General features: G+C 44.8%; 4 protein-coding genes across 4 annotated transcripts; 2 read left to right on the top strand and 2 right to left on the bottom strand.

The window, feature by feature from the left end:
• Positions 1 to 641: 641 nt before the first annotated feature.
• AOL_s00043g77 (uncharacterized protein) lies at positions 642 to 2,038 on the bottom strand (the record flags this gene model as incomplete). Its single annotated transcript, XM_011120564.1, has 3 exons — positions 642 to 1,635; positions 1,709 to 1,938; positions 2,012 to 2,038. 3 exons carry the CDS (start codon positions 2,036 to 2,038, stop codon positions 642 to 644), a joined length of 1,251 nt encoding a protein of 416 aa, XP_011118866.1.
• Positions 2,039 to 3,078: 1,040 nt separating this feature from the next.
• On the top strand, positions 3,079 to 6,355 carry AOL_s00043g76 (uncharacterized protein; the record flags this gene model as incomplete). Its single annotated transcript, XM_011120563.1, has 8 exons — positions 3,079 to 3,094; positions 3,157 to 3,244; positions 3,308 to 3,321; positions 3,397 to 3,443; positions 3,506 to 3,795; positions 3,849 to 4,183; positions 4,236 to 6,172; positions 6,239 to 6,355. The coding sequence occupies 8 exons, from the start codon at positions 3,079 to 3,081 to the stop codon at positions 6,353 to 6,355; spliced, it is 2,844 nt and encodes a 947-aa protein (XP_011118865.1).
• A 750-nt stretch (positions 6,356 to 7,105) lies between these two features.
• On the bottom strand, positions 7,106 to 7,718 carry AOL_s00043g75 (uncharacterized protein; the record flags this gene model as incomplete). The annotated part of the gene is made up of 2 exons (XM_011120562.1): positions 7,106 to 7,366; positions 7,647 to 7,718. The coding sequence occupies 2 exons, from the start codon at positions 7,716 to 7,718 to the stop codon at positions 7,106 to 7,108; spliced, it is 333 nt and encodes a 110-aa protein (XP_011118864.1).
• A 6,661-nt stretch (positions 7,719 to 14,379) lies between these two features.
• Positions 14,380 to 15,447, top strand: AOL_s00043g74 (uncharacterized protein; the record flags this gene model as incomplete). Its single annotated transcript, XM_011120561.1, has 2 exons — positions 14,380 to 15,003; positions 15,106 to 15,447. The coding sequence occupies 2 exons, from the start codon at positions 14,380 to 14,382 to the stop codon at positions 15,445 to 15,447; spliced, it is 966 nt and encodes a 321-aa protein (XP_011118863.1).
• Between the last annotated feature and the right edge of the window lie 926 nt (positions 15,448 to 16,373).

Raw genomic sequence — 16,373 nt, 5'->3', positions numbered from 1 at the left:
GTTTATGATGAATGGGCTATGCTGGCGTGTGAGAAGGGAAATGGCTTCAAAAAAAAAAGAGTAAAATTAGATAATACTAGACCTATAAAGTAGTGAAATAAACAGAGACGGAGAAGTATCTCATGTCAGGATATATTGTACCGCCCCTTGAGCCTTTGTCAAGTCCGACGGGGATCCATCTTCCTTTAAATGCTCTTTTCAACCGAGTGTTCACGATATATGTTAAGGGTTCGGCGGAAATTTTTGATGAGAAGGCTGAGTCTCCCTTCAATGACATATGTCTCGCTATAAACTCGGGGAACTTTAGCCCCGAGAGCTTAAATAATCGCTGCATTGGGTCTGTTCCCAACTTTATTGGTATTCTATCTTCTGGAATCCGTCTATGGATATCGGATTAACCGAACAACTTTGACCGCATCTTGATGAAGGTTCAACTGAATTTAAACTTTTGGCTAACGACTAAAGTAAAACTCCGACATACTGGTTAAAGGACTAACGATTTATGTACCTGACGATCCCAAGATCCCATCGTGAGAAGTTGTACTTTAAGATAAGGTTGCAAAGGAATGACTCGGAAGGGACCGGGGTATGCATACATGTTTCAACAAAAAGTATCTTCGAGGGTGAGGTACCAATAGACTCTATCCCTTTCGTTTACTTGGTCTACCCTTCTTCTTCTTGACTACCACAGCCTCCTCGATACCAGATCCGGAGGAGTCCGAACCCCTGAATTCCCCGTCCGTGGTTCCTTCTTCGGGATCCTCTAAGTCATCTTGATACACAACTCTATCCCCTTTGGTGGGTTTTGACTTTTTCTTTGACTTCGACCTCGTGGTCCTAGCATTTGCCGTCTCTTGCTGTTGTTCCTCAGCAACCTTTCCAATAAGCTCTTTGACCTCGGGTTTGCCGTTTTCTGCGCCACACCGGCCGCAAATGTATCGGATATCTTCAACATTAGAGGTGCCTGGTGGAGCAAGACCGTTGACCTGTCTACAATTGGAACAGATCAATGCGTAGCGATTTTTGGCAGACATTTCATCTTCGCCTAGTAGAACATCTAAGAAACGGTCGTACCATTGTGGTTGTCTTGGTTCTTCAGGTGGTGGGGGCATGAACTGGCCCATCGGTATACCACCCATGACTGGGGGTACCCCACCACCCATCATGTGAGGGGGGAGTAGGCCCGGTGGGAACCCTTCGGGTGGGGGAAATTCATGCGGGGGGAGTTCGTGTGGTGGGATTTCGTGTATAAGGGGCGTTCCAGGACGATCATCGCGTTTTTGCTCTGCCTGGAGCTGATTTGGGGATTGCTCTGTAATGGTTCCTTTCTGGCCTTTTTGGGCCGACCCATGTCTTTTCCTCAAAGTTGCTGGCGGGGTATTAGGTTGAGGACCAGTGCGTGCTTGGTTGGGTCCATTTCCTTGCGGTACGGGAGGATGGTTCGGTTCGGCACCGGTGGCAGTAGCGGTCTTTGTGTATTTGTCCAGCAAGGCTTGGGTAGAATCGTACTTCGTGACGGCCTTCAACTTCTCGATAGTCTCCTTCTGCTGTTCACGGTATGTCTCCAGTGAGGAGTCCACATTATGAACCCTCCACTCGTAGTACCGTTTGATGCCCTGACGGATGACGTAGACCCTGTACACCAAATTGGGTATTAGCCACCATGTCCTGAAATAAAAGTAAAGGGAAGGCGTAAATCGGCACGTACACGAAAGGAGAGCCCCCAAGGACACCTATCTGGTAAATGTTGGCATTTTCGAGTCTGACGACAAGAGTAAGGATACTAGCATAGATAACCCAAGCGATGAGCGTGTAGAGAGTCCAGAGGCCTTTTATTCGCCTTCCTCTAGTTCGCAAACGAATAAGTCGTTTCTCGTGGTCGAGTATTTGAGTCGCGAGGGAGGAGAGTTTCTTTTCAAAGGCACCAGGAGAGTTGTCCTGCTTTGGGAAATGTTAGTCTCGTCTCGAGGGTGTTTACTGTCAAGTGGATACCAGAGTGTACTGTACATACGCCGCCAAAGGGCCATAGTGAAACCATGGCTTCGGCTCCAAGAGAGCCACCACCCTATGAAGGAAAGGAATAGAACGGAAATCGAATCGAAAGGACGGGCTTCTTTTTAAGGAGGTTGATAGTATCGCGACAAGGACGGGATGGTGTAGTTAATTCAAATAATTAAATTAATTAAGAGGAAGTCTGAAGGAAAGAAAAGAAAGGAAGGGGAGAGAAGGGAAGGGGACATGAACAAGGGACAAAGAGGGGCACCAATATTAAATCTGGGGTTTCGTGGCCATAATTTGGGTAGGTAGGTACTTGACTTAGTGACAGAGAGTATAATAGAGTAACTATCACAAGCCGGCTTGTCGAGAGGGCAACAACAACACAACGTCACTTTGCGTTGCCAAGACTTTATATTAGATAGATTAGATTAGATTAGATTGATTAATCGATGTACCAGTACGTGTGCATGTACTTACATGTACATTCACGACTCCACAGCTTGCACTAGTAATATGTATATCTGACACTTTGCTCTTTAAAGTACCCTAGTGCAGATGTACTTACATATCCATGGTACATTCCTTAGGTATGTATGTATATACGTACATGAGAAGGGAGAGAGAGGAGAAGTCGACTTGTGGTCACGTTTGGATCTCCACAGACTCCGTACTAAATTAATATAATCTGGGCGCGACCCGACCTCCGTTCGCTTACACAATACACACTATAACTAAGCCTCGAGTGCTAAGCTACCACTCCAAACTATTAACGAGGACCCCGGCAAGCTCCCCTTATTCATATCATTCATACCATTCATTCAATCAATCATTCATTCACCCGTATCGCGACTCTCAAACACCGAATCCCCCGTAAACCCTAATTCAGACCCTCTCTGTCGCGAAATAAATACATACGTCAATACATCACGGGGATAAAAAAAGTGGCGCTCTGAACCTGCCCCAGCCGGTTCCGCCTCGACAGCTTGGGAGAAGTACCATCCTCCACGACATACCGCCGCCGCTGCCCGGCAACCGTTATTTTGGAAATCGACGGAATAACCCGGAAAAAAAAAGCCCATCATGTCTTCTATGCGAGGTAGATACTTGCTCCTGCTTCAATCCGTCCAAGGTCCCAGTTCTGAAGTGCTAGTTGTGCAGGATTGGTGCAGTTCATCGCGGACCTTAGGAACGCCCGCGCGAGAGAGCTGGAAGAAAAACGCATAAATAAGGAACTCGCCAATATACGGTGTGTCTAGCCTTCGTACTATTCCCTTCGTCCGAAGACCATACGTTCTAATTGTTTCTATAGGCAGAAATTCAAAGGTACAATAACCTATTGATAATATATCCCCTCGACCCTGTGGCGAACGGCGAACGGCAGGTACTGATAGTCTCCAGATGGCGGTCTTAACGGATACCACAAAAAGAAATACGTCTGCAAGGTTGTACCCGTTTTCGTCCCGGTGCGGTGTCTTGTGTCAGGGTGGTCGCTGATGCCGAAAGATAGCTCCTATATATTTACATTCTCGGATGGAACGTCGACTTCGGCCATCTCGAAGCTGTCAGCCTGATATCTGCCAACAAATATTCGGAAAAGCAAATCGGCTACCTTGCCGTTACCCTTTTCCTAAACGAAAACCATGACCTGTTACACCTTGTTGTCAACAGTATCAAAAAGGATCTTATGGACAACAATGAGCTGTTCAACTGTTTAGCTTTACACGCGATCGCCAATGTTGGAGGAAGGGAGATGGGGGAAGCTTTAAACACCGATGTTCACCGACTTTTAATATCGCCGTAGGTTAGGGCAAATCCTATGGGTGTGGATCGCGCTGATAAAGATGGAACAGGACTTCGAAATCTTTTGTGAAGAAAAAGGCTGCTCTCACGCTATTGAGATTGTACAGAAAACATCCTGGGATAGTACAGGAAACATGGGCGGAGAGAATAATATCTCTGATGGATGATTCAGATATCGGGGTGTGTCTGTCAGTGACCTCGTTGGTCCTAGCCCTTGTGCAGGATAACCCTGAGCTTTACAAGGGGTGCTACGTCAAAGCAGCCTTTAGATTGAAGAAGGTAGTTGTGGATGATGATTACACACAGGACTACCTCTACTATAAGATCCCATGCCCCTGGCTACAAGTGAAGCTTCTGAGGTTATTGCAATACTACCCTCCTTCAGGTAAAGTATCTCCAGTCTTGGCAGCTCTGTTCGAAGACTAACGCTTGAATAGACGATGGCAACGTGCAAAATATGATACGGGAAACTTTACAAAAAACCATTGACCTATCATCTGATATGCCTAAGAATACTCAGCAAAACAATGCACAGAATGCTATTCTATTCGAAGCTATCAACTTGGCCATCCATATCGGTACCGAAGCTGGAATTATGGTCCAGATCATAGTCCGCCTCGGCCGATTTATCCAATCTCGAGAAACTAATGTGAGGTATCTGGGTCTGGAAGCGATGGCCCATCTTGCCGCAAAATCAGATAGTTTAGAGCCTATCAAAAAGCATCAGAACACCATCATCGCATCACTGAGAGACAGAGACATTAGTGTTAAAAGAAAGGCCCTCGACTTGCTGTACAGCATGTGCGACTCCACTAATGCCGGAGTCATCGTAGGGGAATTACTTAAGTATCTCCCCAACGCAGATTACGCCATTAGAGAGGAGATGGTGCTCAAAATTGCTATTCTGACGGAGAAGTACGCCACTGAGTACCAATGGTACGTGGACAACTCGCTACGGCTCATAAGTATGGCTGGTGAGCATGTCAGCGACGAAGTTTGGCAGAGAGTTATTCAAATCACGACAAACAACGAAGAGCTACAGGTTTATGCCGCCCAGACTATTCTTGGACTGGTTAAAGGTCCGCAGTGTCACGAAACCTTGGTCAAGATAGGAGGTTACTTGCTCGGCGAGTTCGGACATTTGATTGCAGACAATCCAGGATGCAGTCCGATTGAGCAATTCATGGCGTTGCAATCGAAATTCAATGGATGTTCTTCGGCCACAAGAGCCATCATCCTCTCAGCCTTTGTCAAATTTGTCAATCTCTTCCCGGAAATCAAACCGCAGCTCATACAAGTATTCGAGATATATAGCCATACTCTAGATTCAGAACTCCAACAACGAGCCTGCGAGTACTTAGCACTGGTATCAATGCCCACGGATGACCTGCTCCGAACAGTATGCGACGAAATGCCACCATTCCCCGAAAGGACATCTGCATTACTCTCTAGGTTGCACCAGAAGGCAGCCGCGACAAGCGATAAGAGGACCTGGGTTATTGGTGGCAAAGATGCTAACCTTGATTCCGCCAACTTTGACTTGAAACTAAATACGAGTCTCAAACGGTCTTTCACGAACTCTAACGGGACACCCCTAACAGCGAACGGTAGCTCCAGCACTCTAGCAACGGACCTCGCGGGGCTACAAATCAATGGCAGCGGTCTATCTGCCGCAACTCCAGCCCTTAGGCCTACTAACCTTGCATCCGCAGAACATCTTAGTCCCGACTGGCAAATTGGATTCAATAGGCTACTGATCAGAAATGAAGGAGTTCTATATGAAGACGTGCAGATTCAAATCGGTTTGCGCTCTGAGTTCCGAGGGCCCAAGGGTATAGTGATCCTCTACTTCACTAACAAATCCTCCTACGCCTATGGCTCCTTTACAACTACGATCAACAACCCTTCACGAAACAACCTAAGCTATACGACACAAAATATTCCTGATCCAAATATCGAACCAGATTCGCAAGTCCAACAGATGTTAATCTTCGAGGCGGTTAATGTGTTTACCGAACCACCAACTATGAGAGTTTCCTATTTGGCTGGCGCGCTACAGGCCGTGACGCTGCAATTGCCGGTTACCTTACACAAGTTTATGGAGCCTGCAGAGTTGAGCGCGGATGATTTCTTCAAGCGGTGGAAGCAGATCGGCGGCGCGCCAAGGGAGGCGCAGAGAGTATTTGGATTACAGGGAATGGGGAGGAAGATCGATGCGGCTAAGACGAGAAGGGTAATCGAAGGATTCCGGTGGGGTGTTATGGACGGTGTCGATGCGAACTCAAAGAACTGGGTTGGTGCGAGCGTTCTACATACGCTTCAAGGAGGCAAGTTTGGATGCCTTTTGAGGTTGGAGCCTAATTTTGAGACTTCGGTAAGTTCCTTGGATGCCTTCTCCTGTCGGGACGAATTTGTCACGATTTACTAATACCAATTGCAGATGTATCGATTGACGATTCGAGCTACGGACGAGAACGTGCCGCCGGTAATCGCCAAGTCGATGGAAGAACGCTTGGCACAGGGTTTCTTCCCGCAGGAAGTTATCAACGGACGTTAAGTGGTGGTGTTTCCGTTGACTGACCCTTTTCATTTTCTTTCTCTATTATTTTTTTATTTATTATTCACTTAAGCTTAAGTTTCTTTTAATTGAAGATATTCAGCGATCTGAAGTATGATACTGTGCTCTGGATTCCGGCGAGCGAAATGTACGAGCATATGAACCAAAAAGCGAATGCATTGGACCCAATCTTTGTCTTTGTGAATACTTAGTACTTTGATGATGCTGTTTTACCGCCCCCCTTTTCACTTTTTTGTACACTTAGCATCCAGCATTATTACGTTACAATTAGCTATTCGGCTGCCTATTGTCAAAGGGGGAAAGTGGTAGGATGTTCACATCGATAAGTTCGAAAAGATCAAAAGATTCTTTTTTAATTTTTATGTTATTATTGTAGACGAGAACCACGTCCGTTCACATCCTATGAATAAAGTAGGTACAAGTTTAATGCATATGTAGTATGTCCCGATGATTTCCATTTCCTCTCAAACTCCATGGATGAATGTTTTTTAAAAAAAAATCAACAATTCAAGTAACGTCTTCCCACATCATTGAACCCATAATGCGGTATATAATCCTTCAAACCCTTTACGAAAGCAGTAAACAATTCCTTCCTATACATCAAAGAAACCAAAAAGGTAAGAAGGTTTGTATATATATATATATATATATATTTTTTAAAAAAAAAGAAGAAACTCCACCCAATCCGTCATAAAAACCCAATCCATGCTTTATGTAATCCTGGATCGTTTATTTCAAATTGGTAAAATCAACCTCATGGGCCCGTAATCCAGCACCGCTCTTGTTCATTTCACAAGTGCAGCTATCCTTCGGTCTGCTCCCACAAACACAACTTTCACCCTTGACAACAAGGTTCTCAGAGGCGGCGCGAGAGCAGGTACAAGCCTGAGCGGGGCGTTTTCCGCACGAGCAACGGGCACCGGTGACTTGGTTTTCCGACGCAGACTTGGAGCAGGAGCAGGCTAGGGCTGGCTTTTCTCCACAAGAGCACTATATGTTTCGTCTCGGTAGTTAGTAAGGTGTTTCAGAGATAATGCAATGCAGAGCGATTCGAACAGGGTGGTTGGATGATGTGAAAAAAGAGGGTCAGAGGTAAATTGCTTAGCTAGCTAGCTAGCTATTGATAGCGGTTACATGTGCACTACAACCACAATGCCATATTTGCTGGAAGAGAAGGGGGCTGCGGCTGCAGGGGTTTGTGGGTCTTGAATACGAGTAATGTCATTTTGCAATTTTGCGGGGAAATAATGAATTGATGGGACAAACATACGGTAGCTTCTCTGGCGCAGACGCAGTCAGAGGTCTTTCCGCAGCAGCTGGTTGGTTTTGCGACAGTTGCCATTTTTAGAGGATGTATAATGTAATTATGCTTCTGATAGCAGATGAGATAGTGGTTCTATTGCTTGAAGCTGAGAAGATAGTAGATTGTCTGTATGAATGTCAAGGAATAAGAAGTAGGTAAGTACGTTCTGAGCAGATTAAGGACTTTGAGAATTGGATGGAGTTAGATGGGAGGTTTTATAGACTATGATCCGCTGGCTTGAACGGGATGAGTTGACAGACAAGAATGTTTGTTCCTATCAAAGTTTCCTAATTTGGAATAATTACCAATAGAGAGTCTTTAATTGGCTCAAAGCATGCCCAAAGTCAGGTGATAGACTGTTGATCAGAGAATAGACCAATTATAGAGCAGGATCTTATCTTAATCTTACGATCTAATCTAAGATTATCGTGGCGCACATTCAACGGTTTCTGATTGGCTGTTTCTAAATACGAACCACACAGCCCATTGACCGACATACATACGGAGTTTCGGCACAGCATGCAGAAACCCTAAACGAGAAACTCGAGCACAGATGTAAGTACTCTGTCAAGCCATGATTACGTTTACATTCCAGGCGATGCTTGCTGACATGAAAATGGCTTCTCGCCGTACGGATTCCGGAAGGCATAGATAGAATTGGACTCGGATCTGCGGATTGTCTATGGCCATGCGCATGCATCTCCGTACATATATGCACATACTTGCATCTGATTGGTAGTTGGAAGCATTTCGGGAATTCCCTTTTCTAGGTAAGTACCGACCTATTTACTTCCTCAAGTAAATACTTAAGCAAGTACTTCCTTTTACTTACCGTTATTACTTGGGCTTGGTTATCTAGTGCATGTATATCTGTTCATATTGACGATATGCAATATAGCCAGCCTTCTTTACCAGGTCAAGTTGCAATTGGAAGCATGTAACCTTCGCCGGATGTATCCCTCTTTGGCCAGCCAGCGAGAGCTATAGCACTAACACTAGGGTTCCATATGGCCATGGGTCTGTTCATCTATTCGCGATTGAAATCCTTTCGAGTTTCAGACAGCCAGCCAGCCAAAGCCAACATCTTGGCTCCCCGGTTGCAATTAATTGCCACCAGGCACATATATACCTTTACGGTAGCTTTACGATGTACGCCTTACGATACGGAGCTTCCCATGCAAGTACCTACATACTTGGTATTAATATTTTACATTATGGAGTACATGTGGTCCACTCATGATCAAAAAGCAGATGCTACCGCTTGGCTGCTGACGTTTCCAAAAATTGCAAACCGGCGCTTGGGATTTCAAATTTCACCGTCTCGTCGTCCTCGTCCCTCTTCGGCTGTTCTTTATTTTCTTATCCTCTGCCTGCTCGAGCTCGTGTGCCAAGGGAAGCTTGACCCCCCCAAGATGTTAATAGCTGATGTAACAGCTGAATAACCTGTCACGCCCTCAGGTCGTACCGTGTAGGTCGGCTGAATTCTCTCTCTCGACCGAAAGGACCCCATCCTTGTCCTTGAGAGGGCTTGTTACGTAAGGCTAAAATGGTGGGTCTCAAAAACTTGGTTGATGGCCATGCACAATGGGGCACGGTGCAATGGATGGATTAAAAAATTTGTTTCTTTTTTAAGTTCAACGGCTTTTATCCTGCTCGTCACTGTGAACAATGTCCGAGGATTTCATGCAGCTTCCCCATGCCCCCCCTTCCCCCCCCATCTTTGTCCCCCGGTTGCTCCATGTTGCACGCACAGAAAAAGGATGTACTTACACTTAGGTATGTAAGTACTTACTACTTCTATACCTTGGCTCGAGGTGAGTCGGTGTTTACTACGTGAGTACTAGCGGCGGCCCTTTTCAGCGGATCTTTTTTTTTTCCCTCGCCCGTGATGTATGTATGTACATGTAAGTATGTTATAAGCCCGGCTGCTGCAGGCTTCGAATCGGATGAGATGCAGCTTAGACCGAGTTTGATAAGTCATCAAAAAATTAAACTAAGCTCGCCGTCCCACTAGTCGAGGAAATGGCAATCGAGATCGTGAAATGAGCATCAAATCGACATTATCGAATCTCTCTTGCCTCGTATATCGAACTCCATCATGAGGAGGGACTAAAAAGCGAAGGGCTTGGATATAACTTAAGTCAGGAGCAAGTAAGGAAATAAGTAATCGTCAAATGTCACATCGGTTCGAAGCATTTGCATTCGACGTGGAGATGTCTTGCATGCAAGCGCCCCAACAGAAAGAAAGCAATTAAGAGAGAAAGAGAGAGAAAAAGCGAAAGCAGGCTGGCAGTCTCGGGATCTGAGAGGATTGAATCCTCAGTTTGGCAAGAATGACAAGCAGTGGAACCAAAAGCAGACCACGAGCCAGTGTTGGTGTCCCATTGGTAGGATCGAGGATCCAGATCTAGCAGCTGGTCGCTAGCTTCCTCCCAAATTTAAATCTCTCTATCTTCCCCTTGAGCTCTGTGGTTTATAAATTCTAGGTATAATTATAATTCTAGTTCCAAGCACGGGTAGAATTGATGAATACATAAGTACATACGTAGAATATACAGAGTATGTGATAAAAAAAAGGCATGCCTGAAGTCCAAAAGGTCGAATGTTGATGGTTTATAGCGTGGCCTGTTCCCGTTTTCATGAAGTTGTGAGTCAACCACCACGCGAGGCATTCAACGACGCCGTCAGCCCATTCGTCAGCCTGTTACGAGAAAGAGGCCCCAACATCAGCATTACCATCATTATCGTCACGTTACCAGGTATATATCGATATCTGCGTGTGGGTATCCGTGTCGTCTCGCTTCTTAAAATCGAAAGTTGTCATCAGTAATCACAGGTCGACGTCTGCTTTGCCTTGTAAGTAAAGTACAGTGCAGTGCAGTATCAGATCGCAGATTGCTCCTTGGTCGGGTAGACGCATACCTAAGCACGCCGCTACCTGCCAGGTAAGGGTTTCTCAACCGTGACCAAAAGCATACTTTTTCTTTTCTTTGTTTCTATTATACATATTATCCGAGTTCATATTTATTCGCAGTTTGGTGCAGCGTTTCTTTCGCGTCATCGAATTGCTCATACCTCTTTTTTCTCTCTATCGTATTGTCAGCTGAAGACATTTTATAAAGATCTCAAGGGTCTTCATGAGAAAAGAGAGATCTTGATTACTTTGCAACTCTTCTTTTTTTTTTATTTCTTTTTATATTTTTTTATATATTTTATATTTTATTTTATTCATCTCTCTGGCTTCAGCTTTCGACCAGGAAACACTAAAACCCACGTTTCATCGTATTATAATCCTCACGGGGTTTAATTGCTGACCATCGAACCACCCTCAGATTACATACTTATACATACATCCACATCCACATCCTGGTAGACTCCGTCGACGCCCTTTCGCTTGAGCGACGTGCATACACAGTACATTCCATTCATCGACTTACACAGTACAACTTTCGACGTTAACTTTAACGAGTACCTGTGGATACGATACGGGACTCCGGTTGGATCAGTCAGCAGGGTGCTTCTTTTTACTAAGCATTCAATAACACCCAGCGCGGGCCAACCGATCGTTCTCCGGCGGACTTTTGAATTCAAGCACACTACACCTGAGGTAGGTAGGTTCAGTCCGGTTGTTCCTGTCCGTTGTTTTGTCTCAAATTGTGCCCACTCACTGCCCTAAGTTATGATGTATGTTATTTCCCTCCTACCTCCTAACCCCCAGGCGATATGGATATGGATATGGATATGGATATGGATATGGATATGGATATTGATATGATATGTCATGTATGTATGTATGTACTTACATACCTCATACACACATCCATCATATCCTTCCTATACTATTGCCCCCCCCCAGGGCCGGGGTTTCAGGCAATCGCGAAGCACCGAAGCCCCAAAAGAAAAAAGGTTGCATGTGCCATTACGTTACTTTCCCCCAACTGCTTTCCTTCTCGGAATCTTCGTAGTTCCGAGACCAGACTGCCCAGCCAAATAGCCGTCAAATCTTAAGTAAGCAACCGGACGGCGGTTGGGCAGAACTCTCTGCAAATGTGCATCCAGCCCCGAAAGAAAGGGAAAAAGAAGCTCTAAGACAGAGAGAGAGCGAGAGAGAGCGAGCGAAAGAGTATAGATATATCTCTCTCCGACCGGTCGTTCGGCACCATCTTTTTTCGCAAGGAGGTTGGAAACATCCGTTCGACTGTTCTATTACTCAGCAAAGCAAGGAACCTACTTTATACTATCATCATCATTTACTATTATTTACTTGCTATACTATAACCCCCCCCCTGCTTCCAGTCGTCCTCTAATTTTATATAACGGCGAACAAGAGCATTACAGTTTGTTTTACTATATGCTATTTTATTCTGTTTTACTTCAAGATCAAGATCGAAATCGAAATCAAGATCATTGAATATATTCCTTCAAGTATGTATGCATACGGACCCGCTTTGACATTTCTGTTCTTCAATCTTCGCTGGTTCTCCTCTCGTGTAACGAATATTCATATTCATACACATACACATACATATCTCACTTGCATCTGGGATCAGAAAAAGAATCGGATTGTCTGCGATTGATTGTTTTGAGTGAATGCCATCTGCATCTGCATTTGCATCTTTGATATTTAATATTTACTCATCATCAAACAGACATATCATATCGTCCCCTGCGTATGATCCAATTCTTTTTGAACCTGCATACGTTCCCGTTGTGCCGACCCCGACCCCAATCAGCCCTATCCCTTCGGGTTCTTTTCCTTCCCCCCTCCCTCCCTTTGTCTATCATTTTTTTTTTTTTTGTCTTTTATTTTTTATTTTTTTATATTACTTTCCTTTCGCAATTGTTGAGTTGGTTGGAAGTAAGAGGTATTACGGTTTCAGGTGTTATATCCTTTGACCGGTTAGCCCTGATTACATACTCTCCCGCATCCAAGACCTTCCGCTTCCTTCAATTCATATCGGCATTTGTACCATCCGGCCGACATTGAAGTTAAAGTGTTTTAGTCTCCCTTCGGAAAAGTGAAAAAGTAATCTGGGGGGGAAAGCGTGCGGGTGGGTCGATCCAGCATCATCGTCTCCCAGATCCGAGAATCGAAATTGGATGGGTTGAATTTGAGGTTGCTTTGGCTTCGGCAAATCCCTTTTTTTTTTTTTCTCTCTTTTCGCCCTGGGATACTACGTACATGTCATATGTACATGTATCATCGATCCCTCTTGGTATCTTTCTTTTTTTCTATTTTTTATATTATTTCCCGTCTTGTCCTGTCTTGTCGGTTTATACGTTTATACGTTTAGGGCAAAGATTGAACGGACTCTAAACGGAATACGCGGATGCCAGCATGATATTGCAGCTTACACATGAACGATTCTAATTAATCCTTCTAATTCTCCGCAGATAGTCCAACCAGATCGAGAAGACAAACTCGGTTGATTATTGTTCCAGTCGGTCCAGTCCAGGGCGTAATCAAAGACTAAGCAGCCAGCCAGCAGTTACGCAGTATATCTCGGACAGACCAGAAAGAGGTTGTTCGTTCGTTGGTTGATTTTTCGGCCGGGTCTTTCCATTCCACCAGTTCACTTTTAAATTTCCTGCCGCCGGACCAAATAACAAAAAAAACAAATTAAAGACCGACCGACAGACAGACAGACAGACAAGAAAAAAAAGAAGTCTAAGCCTCTCGCCATTACACATATCCGACTAGGTCCCTTTCGGATTACTTAAACAATTCGAGCTCCGGGTCCAGCTTACACATTACACATTACATACTTTTCATATTGACATTCACGGACAAGAAGCTTGTCTGCTTAGCTCTGCCCTGCCCTGCTTTGCCCTGCTTTGCTTTGCTTTGCTTTGCTTTGGCCGGCCTGCCTAACTAAACCTGCCTAACCGTTCAATCTTACGTTGACATATTTAATAGCCCTCGCCCGGTCTCTCTCAAATAAGATAGATCCATCCAACCTCGGCCGGACTGCAGTGCATTACATACTCACTCACACACACTATACACTATACACTATTCTATATCTTCTCGAATCCTTTAGTCAGTCAGTCGGTCTGTCAGGCATCGAGAATAGGAATAAGAATAAGAATAAGAATAAGAATAAGAATAAGAACAGGAATCAAGAATAACCCCTGCCAAACCCTTCCTTTTTCTATTATTTCCCACTTACATAACTTGACTTAAAAAAGTCTAAGAGGAAAGGAAAAAAAATAAAATAAAGAAAAAAAAGGAAGACTTCGCACTTCGCAATTCTCTATTTATATCCATAGCCCTCTTTTAAGCTTCTTGCTTCTGCTTCCGCTGCTGCTGTTGTCACTGCTGCTGTCACTGCTGCTAAACAGGCGAGCCCGAGTCCGACATCATCACACTCCACCAGGCTACCCATCGGATATCCGTCTATCTCAAATACACCCCTCCGGATTATATAATTTTGCTAAGCGGCTTTCGCGTCCCCTGCCAAATACTTTTTCCATCATCTATTCCTGTCTCTTCTTTATTTTTATTTTTTACTTCTTTCTATCTTATTTTATTTCCTCTCCCTCATCGTTCTATATAACATCATCACCATCACCAGCACGCTGGCTGTCTCCGATATTATAACAACAACAACAACAACTACAACAACACCATCATCACCATATCCTCACCATATCCACCTCGCATCTGCAAAGTATCGTATCCTCACGTCCGCAATTAAAAATGACGGAAGTCGTTTCGATGGCGAACGGTCACCGAACTTTACCTGCTCCTACTCTTACCTCTACTCAGGTACCTCATAATTTTCTCAAACTTCTTCTTCTACCTGTCGAGGAGGCTCCTCGTGTTAGTTCCGCGACTAACATTCCGAGCTTTACACGCTTTCAGGACCAACAACACACTTCTCATCATCATCTCAGCCACCACTCACACTCACACTCCCACTCCCACTCCCACAACCATCATCACCATCAACAACAGCAACATACTCCTTCCTCATCGGCTGAACAGCCTTCGAGAAAATCCCTCTCCATGGAGTCAGAACCGCCTGTTTCTTCCCAGCCCGTACGGGACTGGGGAATTGATCCTCACCTCGGCAAGGACACCGAATTGTTAAGAAAACAACTTCTTTCTGCCATCTCGGGAGAGGAACCGATGCAACAGCCCACGCCTATGTCATCTCAGCAACCACCAAATTCCTCTCCAACAGTCCTTCAGAGGAACGATATCCGACCAAGCTCAAGCCTTAGCCCCGGAAGCGGTGGCGAAGATTCCAGCAAGGCCGACTCGCGACAGAAGAGAGAATTGAATAGTTCTAAGAGAGCTGCCCAAAATCGTAACGCTCAGGTATGTCGCGACAAAAAAAAAAAAGAAGGAAAAGAAAAAGAAGAGCCAACGCTTTTTTTTTCCTTTCTAAGAATCGCATGGTCGCTAACTTGCATATTTTAGAGAGCATTCCGTGCCCGAAAGGAAGAATACATCAAGTCCCTCGAGTCGAAGGTCCGTGATTACGAAGCTGTTGAGGAACGAAACGGTGCCTTGGAGAACGAGAACGCCGCCCTCCGACAATACATCATGCACCTCCAGCGACGATTACTCGACCACCTTGGCGAGGGAGAAGCTCTTCCGGACCCACCGGCCGGTCTTAACATTGAAAATCTACACATCTCTAGCCGACCATCATCGGCCAGGATGTCGCTCAAGCCAGAACTGCCACCAATTTCCGCGCTTCACGACAAAACTCTGACAGAGCCTGTAGCCGGAGTCAAGAGAGTACGAGTTGACGAATAAAGAATTAAGAAATCTCGCAAATATCATATCCACCCGAATGAACGCCACTCCTCCCCCCCTCCCGCAAGACAGTTATTTCTCCCTTTCTTGCTGATGTCTTATATACGTTCGCTTTTTCTTGTTTTCCTCCGACTTCTTTTTGTTCTATTCCCCTTCTATTCTACATTGATTCCTTTAAAGTCGGTGCATTGAGCGTCAGGAGTTAGCGGTTTCTTCTTCAAATGTTTTATTACTTATTCTGTTTGGTTGTATACAAATTATTTGTCATACACCGGTGTTTTTTTCCCTTCTTAAAAATTATACCATAGTCACCGTATTTTCTGTTTGTCCTTCTTCTTGTCTTCGTTTTACTTTTTATAGGATTCAAAAAATGTTTTTGTTAAGGGTGGCTGTTTACTATTATTATTACTCATTACTCTTCGACATTTTGATTCTAACGATCGTTTTCTCCACAAAAACACCATCTCGTTTCCCTGTTCCTTCATTATACTCTTCTGTCCATAGTGCTTCGCTGAGATACACAGAGCAGCGAAACGTCCTGCTGCGACGGGAACGTGTGACCTGCAGCTGTGCACGGCATAGATTTTTTCTTTTAAAAGGGCGTCCCCCGAGGTGTACTACTGATGTTTTTCATTTTATTACTATCTCTCAAAATTTCACCATATTATTCTCAATCTCAAACTCGAAGATATCCAGAAAGAAATTTCTACGGATTGGAGGAGGGGCATTAGGCGGTATTTCGTGAATCGTTTGTATGGGACGTTCCAGCCGGGGCCTGCTTATTCAGCCTCCCTGGCAGCCCTTTCGCCAGCCTTCTCTCGCAGTCGGAACTGGCACCCTTTGACTAAGGCCTTAGTCAGAGTTTGAGGGAAAGACGGAGATAGCGAAGGAGTTTAGGAGACTGATACCCCCAAAATGGTTTAGGG

The sequence above is a fragment of the Orbilia oligospora genome, assembly GCF_000225545.1.
Source record: "Orbilia oligospora ATCC 24927 unplaced genomic scaffold scaffold00043, whole genome shotgun sequence".
Taxonomy (NCBI): domain Eukaryota; kingdom Fungi; phylum Ascomycota; class Orbiliomycetes; order Orbiliales; family Orbiliaceae; genus Orbilia; species Orbilia oligospora.
The sequence above is the reverse complement of the archived record's forward strand: the minus strand, read 5'-3'. Positions and strand labels throughout refer to the sequence as shown.